Here is a 9,359-nt window from a genome sequence, read left to right on the forward strand (position 1 = left end):
ACTGTAGAGGAAACTGCTGTCGTAAATATTTCCGTAAGTTGAGTGACCACCTGCACGTAATGCGTTTTGGGCGCCCAGCTGAGAGGTAGTCGTCTGACAAGAGAAAGCCATTAGGTGAAAAAAAAGGGAGGCCATTATCCTCCCCATGGACATTCCTTTAGAGAAAACATTGCAAATGCGACACCCTCATTACTTGGAAGGATACTTACATCTGCACACCTGATTATGACAAGCGTCTTTCTACGAGAGTTGAGAGCTACTGACTTACGAAATGCGACATAGCTATTGAATGATGTTTTTATGCTTTGGTTTGCGTAATTGCTTATTTCATTTGATACCTGTTTTCCAGCTGTGTTACAGCATTAGTTTTATAAAATAAACTTAGATGCATTTGCTAATGTGAACACTTTCTGTCAACAGATCTATTAAATAATTATTTTATGACCCACATTCTTCGATAAAGGAGCTCTTGGAATGGAAAGAAAAATAAGAAGGGACTAATAACAGTAACTGCATACATAATTTTCTTTTCAACTACTTGGTAATATTTTTTGTAGAATAATTTGTGGTGCACCACTTTAATTACATAGACATTAAGATGTGAATAGACATTTCCCTTTTCTGCATTGTCGTTTTTACTGTAATATTTTTGTTGCTTGAGCTATGTCATGTTTAGGTATAAGTTACTGCTGTTTGCCAGGCATAGTGTTATTGAATTTGACTTTGTATTATTCTGTTAAGCCAGTTTTACTAATGATTTATTTTTATTGTTTGCTGCACATTGCCTTATATTAGTTGTAATATTACAATTGCTTTGCTAATTTCTTAATGCTGCTTGCTTCGCAAATCTGCGTTTTTTTTTTCATTGCTGTTTATATTAATTGTTTTATGTGATGCTGCATTGCCTCGTCCCTTGGTATATATATCTGAGCTCAGTAGATTTAAGTTAGCTTAAGAGGGGTAGACTATATAAGAAACTAACTATGATGACTTGGAAGAAATGTATTGAGAAGCTATATGAAAATGGTTTGGGCAACAAAAAAAAGAGGATACTGTACAGTAGAGAAAAACTATTTTTGACAGAGGATGTGAACAGAATACAGAAAGCAGGCTTAGATAGGACTTTTGGGAATAATGATGAATGAAGGGAGATCTCCATGCAAAATACTGCAGTAAAACAAACCCTGTCCTTTCCTTTTGTGTTATCCCACTATGTGTTTGTGTACCCTTGTGTATTTGTTTTCTTCCTGTCTCTGTGTAGTTTCATAGAATTTTTTCTTCTTTTAATATTAAGCTACATTCACTATGATGAGGAATACTGTTATCCTCAAATATAATTGGCATAATAATATGTTATTTACCTTATAAATATGCTTAGACATTATTTATTCTGTTTTGTTTTAATGCTCATGTGTGAAGTTGATGTTTCACAAGTTATTCTGATCTTTTATGTATGTACTCATGTCATAATTCCTGTAACACTGATGTATATGTTAGTTCGATTCTTTTGTACAGGCCTGTATTACTACAAATGTTATCTGTATTGTTATGTTTTTAATGATGTATTTTGTACATTTGTTATTGTATTCTTATGTTTTAAAATTGTAATTGACACCAGTTCATCAAATTAAGTAACTTGTAAGTTACATTTCACTGCACACGTTTCTGTTGGTCATGGTATATGGACAATATGTGAGAAGTAGGGACTGTTAGTGTTTGCACGTGTGTTGATAATTCAGCAAGGGACTGGATAACAGCATTGCTGGTTCTAAGGACAATTCCAAAAATTTTGTGAGTGCACAAGTGATGGTTTATGGACTTGCTATATTATCCGCAAGACTCTTCAATGGTGATTGTGCACCTGCACAGATGCAGCAGATGGCTGCTGGCCATCTCTACATGGACTAAAGTGGGTCTGCATCTTTGATGGCCCACCAATACCATACTCTCTACCAGGACTACAGTCGGTCTGCTCTGTGATGACCTACCTACCAATCTTCTTCAAGACGTCGAATGACTCTGCTGTGGGTTTGCTCTGTTGTGGCCCATTACCTGTCAGCATGTCAAGAGTCAGCACTGTCTTTCCATTGGAAGGACAATACTACTTCTTCAAGACTGCATGGAAATCCACTACTTCCGTGTGCATTTTCTTTTACTGCTCAGACTTTGAGAAAAACACTGCAATTTTACTGTAATGAACAATCTGGACTGTCTTTATGGACTGTGAGAACATTTTAGATTTTGACCAACATTGTATCAATAAGTGTGTGCATTTGATTTCTTTGATATTGTAATCATTAAAAATTTTTTCAAATCTGTATTGGCCACTGCCCAAAAAAAATTGTAAACTTTTTTGTGGGGAGCATGGGGGCTATGTAATTAGGCTGTTTATGTTTTCTTATTGGCAACGTTACTTAGCGCTCTGTACGAAAATCACTGGCTGTGCTGTGTGCAGCCTGTGGCTAGTTTGCATTGTTGTCTGCCATTGTAGTGTTGGGCAGCGGCAGCTGGATGTGAACAGCGCGTAGCGTTGCGCAGTTGGAGGTGAGCCTCCAGCAGTGGTGGATGTGGGGAGAGAGATGGCGGAGTTTTGAAATTTGTCATGAACTGCTATATATATTATGACTATTAAGTTAAATACATTGTTTGTTCTCTAGTAATATCTTTCATTTGCTAACTATCCCTATCAGTAGTTAGTGCCTTCTGTAGTTTGAATCTTTTATTTAGCTGGCAGAAGTGCCGCTCGCTGTATTGCAGTAGTTCGAGTAATGAAGATTTTTGTGAGGTAAGTGATTTCTGAAAGGTATAGTTTAATGTTACTCAGGGCCATTCTTTTGCAGGGATCTTTGATAGTCAGATTGCGTTGCGCTAAAAATATTGTGTGTCAGTTTAAGCACAGTATTGTATAATTGTTCAAAGGGGACGTTTCAACTCCATCTGAACTAAGGAATAGAGTGCGTTTCCTTAAACTGATGGGAAACGCAAGTGATATTTCTTTCTCTGGAAGTACCTCGGTTACATAAGAATGAAATGCAGAATCTTCTATGTGTGACGTCGACTCAGATGCCGCAACCCTATGTCTCATTACCAGTGAACCCTGTGTTGTTGATTAATCGCCAGTACAGTAAAAGCAATCCCAGGAACTGGGAATCTGGAAGAAAATTTATTTACGTATGTGGTAACAACGTGGCTCGCTCTTGCAGATGCGGTGAAGTACATGGCATGCTATACTGCCTTTAACTATTAAAACAGCGATAAATCGTTAGATTTTCCAGCAGCAGAAAAGGATGTATTTGAAGAAGAGTAGAAGAGTTTGTTGCTTTTGGTGGAAATGGATTGTGCAAGGTCTGTCCTCTATTTGGAAACAAAAGTTTCCTGAAATTCATTACACAGTTATTGCTCTTTATGGAATAAGATGAACGTGTATATGGATTAGGTATCTGAGTGAAGAAGTAAAGTTGGAAGCTACGAAGAAATGTGGCCTAAGGAGGAAGCAGCTATGAATTGCATCTTCAGCTGGTAAACAATAATAGATATCCGAAACAGGCTACGCTTAAACCAATTTGTTCAGCAATTTTTCGTCTTAATTATCATTTACTTAGTCCTAACGTATAATACATGTGTCATGCCACTTGATTAGTTATAACTGTATAACTGTGTACTGAACGAAACGCACCGTAAAATGAAAGAGTATCACGCCACGTCGTCTGTGGTGCGGCACATTAGCTGTATAATCACACTGCCATTCTACGCTTTGCAGCCATACCTTGATGTCAGGGTCTCCAGCCAATAGAATGCTTTTATGTAGGAATGGTCCTCCTGATGTGCTTCCTTCTTCGAAGGAATTCAACCATTAGATTCATTGTACAGGTCCTTTTAGTGTAAGACATGTGTGTTTCTACAGTTAATAGTTCAGGAATAATGTTGTTCTCACGTTATTATTTTTGTTTAATGCGGAGCCATCATCTTGAACAATCCACATGACATGCAAAACGACTGGTAAAAAGATTCCAATTTGTATACAGTGCTGAAATACGCTCTACAGTTTGAGATTAGTCTGGGTATTCATCTCTATCAGTCTGCACACCTACGTACTTTGATGTATTCATATGCAGTGGAGGAGCCTTGAAGACGTTGTGAATTATCAGGAATTTGGAGACTGACTACTACATCATTGTAACTTCATTTCCTTCTGGTACATTTCCAGTTCTATCATGTTAAGGACATAAAAAGTACAAGGTTTGTTTTGTACTGATGAAATGGATTATATTTCCATTAATAGTAGCATTGTTTTGTAAAGGGTGATGTAGGGAGAATTTTAATTATCAGAATGTAATTCGCTTCCATACATAAGATGTATAATATACATATTATCAACAGCAAGTATTGCACAATGATTCACTGGAAAGTCCTTCTTTTCATTACTGCTCCACTTAAAAGTGTTACAGATAGCGAGCCACCTTATTGTGGTCATGATACAAGTCAAAGTGAAGGCTGACTAATTCTGATGATTAAGTTTGTAAACATTGAGCCATGACTGAAGCCTGAAAAGAGAATTAAATAAAATATCTTTGCATGCTAGCTAGTTTTTCAGGAACTGAATGAGGCAGGATAATGTATTCTGCTGTGCGCTGAAGTGTTATGTGTGGTAGCACCATGTGACGTTCGAGATACTTTAGAGCACCTTTAATTGATTTGCGAGGAGAATAATTACTGCAGTCTCATTAAACTGATGAATACATGATAGCGGGAAGTCCCCCATAGCACAGCACGTTTCTATACGTGAGAAGTTAACACATGTTAGCACATCTTGTTGTTTCACAAAGCTATTCACACATGTATTCTGTGTTCTTTGGAAGTATGCAGACACTTATCATACCTTTTCGCTAATTTATATGGATTTAACTGCTATTTTTCATAAATATAACATATTTCACTTTGCGTATAACGAATTGTGATAGTGTTTGAAGCTTTACGCACTACTGGAGTATGCCTGCCTGGGATTGGAAGGACTGGGCCAAATAAGGGATGGACATCATTCGTAACCAGTGTTATATTAATAATTGTCAGAAAAACAATTTATTAATTAGACCAAAAGAACCTTGACATATTATGCAGAATTATTTGAGAACAATTACTTATAATACATCAACAATATTATCAAATATTTAAGTGATATCAAATAACAAAAGTTTATAGTATTAATTCAAATAGTTGCTCTCAAATCTCTAAAAGTCATTCATGAGGACACCAAGTAAGAAAATTAAAATTTACTAAAACATTATTCTCTTTCCAAAACTATACTAGTCTTTTGTTCCAATCGTTATTATTGACATATTTACAGCAACACATAACAACCTCTTTTAAGGATCCAAGAAAAATTCTTTGAATAGCTAGGCCACAACCATATCTAGAATGTGTTTCACTAACAACAACAGGAGGCTGAAACGAGTCCGTTATAGAAGCAGCAGGGTACAAACACAACAGTTTATAAGAACGCCACTTGTTCTCGGTACCTAAGGAACGAACTAAATGCAGCTCACCGGTATACAAAGACACTGTGTGATGGCAAACAGTGGAAGACCATCAAGCTGCAAGGCGATATGTTGATGACGACGACCCACCGCTAGCCTCCAGACCTGGTGGACCAAACAGCCAGTACATTGCCCAACAGACCTGCCCTGTCCATGCTGGTTCACGGACTGCCTATCCCGGAAAACGGCCAGAACGTCACTCACGGCAAACGTGCCACGCCTGCATCACGCCAAAAATTCTGTTCCAACAGATGTGGCTCGAGCTATCGATGCGTAGCTTTTCAAGAGACATACAAGTACGCTTTTGAAATCTTTTGACAGAGTGGTCTGGACTGTCATCCCAGAAATTATGAAGGTAGTAGCAATATAAAACAGAAAGTTATTTAAGACTTCTGCGGAAACCATACTGTAGTTATAAGAGTCGAAGGACATGGGGGGGCGGGAGGGGGGGTAGCAGTGGATGAGAAGGGAGTGTGACAGGGTTTTTTCCTATCCGCTATGACAACCACTATGTACAATGACCAAGAAATAAAGGAAGCTAAGGATAAATTTGAAAAAGGAACTGAAGTCGAGGGAGAAGACTGATGGCCAAAGTAGTAAGGATAAATACGCAGATAGGCAAGAGCAGGGAAAACGCGGCAGAAAAAGGATTTATTAATACCTAATACAAATTTAAGCGATAATATGGTTTTTTGAAGGCATTTTTTGAGGGTGTAGCCTTGTACGGAAATGAAACGTTGAGTGTAAGTAGTTCATACAGAAAGTACATAGAAGCTTCTGAAAATTGGTGCTACAGAAGAATATTGCAGATTAGGTGCATAGATCAGAAAACAAATGACGAGTTATTAAATCGAAACGGACAGAAAAGAAATATATGGTACAACTTGACTAAATGAAGCGATTGGTTCATACAACGCATCCTGAGGAATGAGGTAACAGGTGGTTTAGCAAAGGAGGAAGAGGGGTGTAACAGTTGCAGAGGCGAACCAGTGTATGAGCGTAGTAAGTGGGTTAAAATTAATGTGAGTTGTAGTAGATATTCAGTAATGAAAATGGTTCCACAAGTTGAGCTGGAGTGCGAGAGTTGTGTCGAACCAGCCTACGAACTGGGAACCGCAGTACCAAAATGTAGTTTTATATTTCTTCGTACTACATTTATTTAGCAATTTTCATCGTATTTTTTTGCTTTCTTTGAAGACTGCTTGAGTTTTTCTCTAACGGATACTACTAGAATCCGCTATGATCGAAAGCTGAAAGGCGGAAGAAATACATAGAGGTCCCAAACGAAGAAAACAGACTTGAAGACAATGTTAGAGAAAAAGAAGTGAAAGTGAGTGAAGACGAGTTATGAGAAATGATACTGCGAGAAGAATTTGAGAGAAAAGTGAAAGACGTCAGTCAAAACGAACCTCGTGAGCAAGCGACGTGCTTTCAGAATTATTTAGATCCTTTGGGCACCAAGCAAGACAGAATATTCCACCTGCTGCGCAAGATATCTCGAACAGGTATACTTCCCCCAGACACAATAACAGCTGATATCAAGAAAAAATGTATAAATTTCAATTCTAAGAAACAAAGTGTCATCCAGATAGAAAAAAATTGCCTATAAGTTCATCGTAGTTGCAGATGTCTAAGAATTCTTGTCTCCCATTATACAGCTCGAGTGATCTGCCCTGTCTTTGCGCAGATAGCCAGACGACTTATCAGGCAAAGCGGTAATAGACAGTACAAAAATCTCTTTCTCGTGAATCATTTTCAGTGTCAGTTCTATCCACATCTAAAGTGCTACATTGATTCATCGGACTCTAATTTTATAAAGGTCTGTTTAATTTGGTTCTGATATCACTTATAGAATATGTATGTCATGTTAACACTTGCTCTCAAATTATAATTGGTTAAAACATAGTTCTATAAACAACTCGCACAGGATTCATACAGGCTTCAACCTCTCAAGTTAATGATTCATTAGCGTTAATGACTCATTACTGGCGATCTTGAAATTAGATTTCGATCGTTATACCATCAGCAAAATTGGAATTATCACGTTGTGCCAGAGCACTAGGTCATAACTCAGTAGTGACAGCTGTCCGCTTACACGAAGGTAGCTCGCAGAATAATGAGGAGTCCTCACACCTGTGTTTCTCAAATGAGTGGTCATAGCTTCGAAAGTGCAGTGAGACCATTATATCTTTTATTTCAAATCTTTGGTTTGGTTCCTATCATCAGTGCCAACAAACATTCTCCAACTACTCTCTACAGAATGTCGGAAAAGAGAGTCGTAGGCTACGTCATATGTTTGACGTGGCTCATCTGTATCAGTGGCTCTGGTCTTTACTGCAGTTATTTAGTAATGCATCAAATCATAATAAATCCACTGTCCCCTATGACAGTGCGCTTTGTATTTGTCTCATTTGTTTTACTATCTGTGTTTGAACCAGCTACAATTCTATGCAGATCTCTGTCTACCGGACATCATATCGTTAGTAGCATAATGGAACTGTTGCAGCAGGTAGATGTGTTGCTCGCTGTGCGAGATCACACTTACAAAATGGAAATATATCGCAAAACGCGCCAAAGAGCAATTTTACTTTTCATTGCAGTGCTTGTTTGCATTGTCATACCACAGAGCATTCTAGCAACCTGTTTATTCAGGCATGATCCAATAAGCCTCATCTGTATATGCCTACAAGTCTTGGTCATGATCTGGCGAGTTCAGTTCTTCGCCGTTGTGCTGGTACTCCGACACAGGATGGGCATCGTCTGTGGGCAGCTGCTGAGGAGTACCCGGCCGCCGGCGGGCAGCGAGGCTGAGCTGGAGGAGATGGCGACGCGTGCAGGACAGCCCGGGGCGGCGGGGGTGGTGGAGGCGGAGGTGCGGCGGCTGCAGCGCGCCAGGATGGCCCTTCACCGCTGCTCCCGCCTTTGCAGTCTCCACTTCGGACCCGCACTGTTGCTGTCCGTCTTGACAGATTTCATCGTTATGACTTGCACTGCCTATTGGTTAATACTCTTGGCACAAAAAAAAGACAAGAGTACGGAAATACTCGTGAGTCTATTTGGACTTCCTAACGTCCTGTGTCGCCAGCTGGCGGTGTGCTGGGTGTGTTCCTCTGCGGCTGACCGCGCCGACAGAGCTGGTCTGTTGCTGTCGAGGCTGCAGCCGCTCCTTCGCCCTGGCCCAGCACTCGATGTTCTGCAACTGCCAGTGGAGAGACTACGAGTTTCTGCCATGGGGTTCTGTGACATCGATCTTCGTGTCTTCACAGCCACTATTAGTGCTGCAGTCACTTATCTCGTGATACTTCTACAATTTCATAAGTGAAGCACTTCGTATGATTTTTGCTAGGGCGTATGTCCTTCTAATTGTGCAGTGTACTGATGCTATCATTGGTGGAAACGTCTTTCAGTTGGTGACATATTACTTAATAGTTGCATTGTAAGTATAGGTTATTTTTCAATTACTCATTGTGTTTTTATTATCCAGAGGATTGATAGACATGTCTTTCTAAATAAACAAATTGCAGTAAAAGTTTTGCAAGCTATTTTCAGTAAATTTGTGTATTTATTTTGTTTCTTCCTTCAGTCTGCATGATAAATGGGGCTCTAGCTTGCTTCCTTTATGTCATGTGAGGTAGGTACTATAATGGACCGTCCTGCATCAAATTAAGTTACTGGTGTATGCCCTGACGGTGTATAAGAGCTCCAGCATAAGCTCCCATCTTAATTTGATCTTTCTGTCATGTGTTAGTTAGTTTTGAAAATTACTTTACTGCGTTGTGCATGAGACAGCCGATACCAGGTTGGCGTCTACAACACATACATATC

The 9,359-nt window shown here is 39.2% G+C and overlaps 1 protein-coding gene across 1 annotated transcript; it reads left to right on the forward strand.

Moving 5' to 3' along the window:
* The first annotated feature begins 8,283 nt into the window (after positions 1-8,283).
* Positions 8,284-8,856, forward strand: LOC126154578 (gustatory receptor 23a-like). The gene has a single exon (XM_049916153.1). It carries the CDS (start codon positions 8,284-8,286, stop codon positions 8,854-8,856), a length of 573 nt encoding a protein of 190 aa, XP_049772110.1.
* Positions 8,857-9,359: the final 503 nt, after the last annotated feature.

This window comes from Schistocerca cancellata, unplaced genomic scaffold (assembly GCF_023864275.1).
Source record: "Schistocerca cancellata isolate TAMUIC-IGC-003103 unplaced genomic scaffold, iqSchCanc2.1 HiC_scaffold_1096, whole genome shotgun sequence".
NCBI classification, from domain to species: Eukaryota; Metazoa; Arthropoda; class Insecta; order Orthoptera; family Acrididae; genus Schistocerca; species Schistocerca cancellata.

Coding starts and splice junctions, on each gene's coding strand:
- LOC126154578 (XM_049916153.1), top strand. CDS start 8,284: ATGGGCATCGTCTGTGGGCAGCTGCTGAGGAGTACCCGGCCGCCGGCG.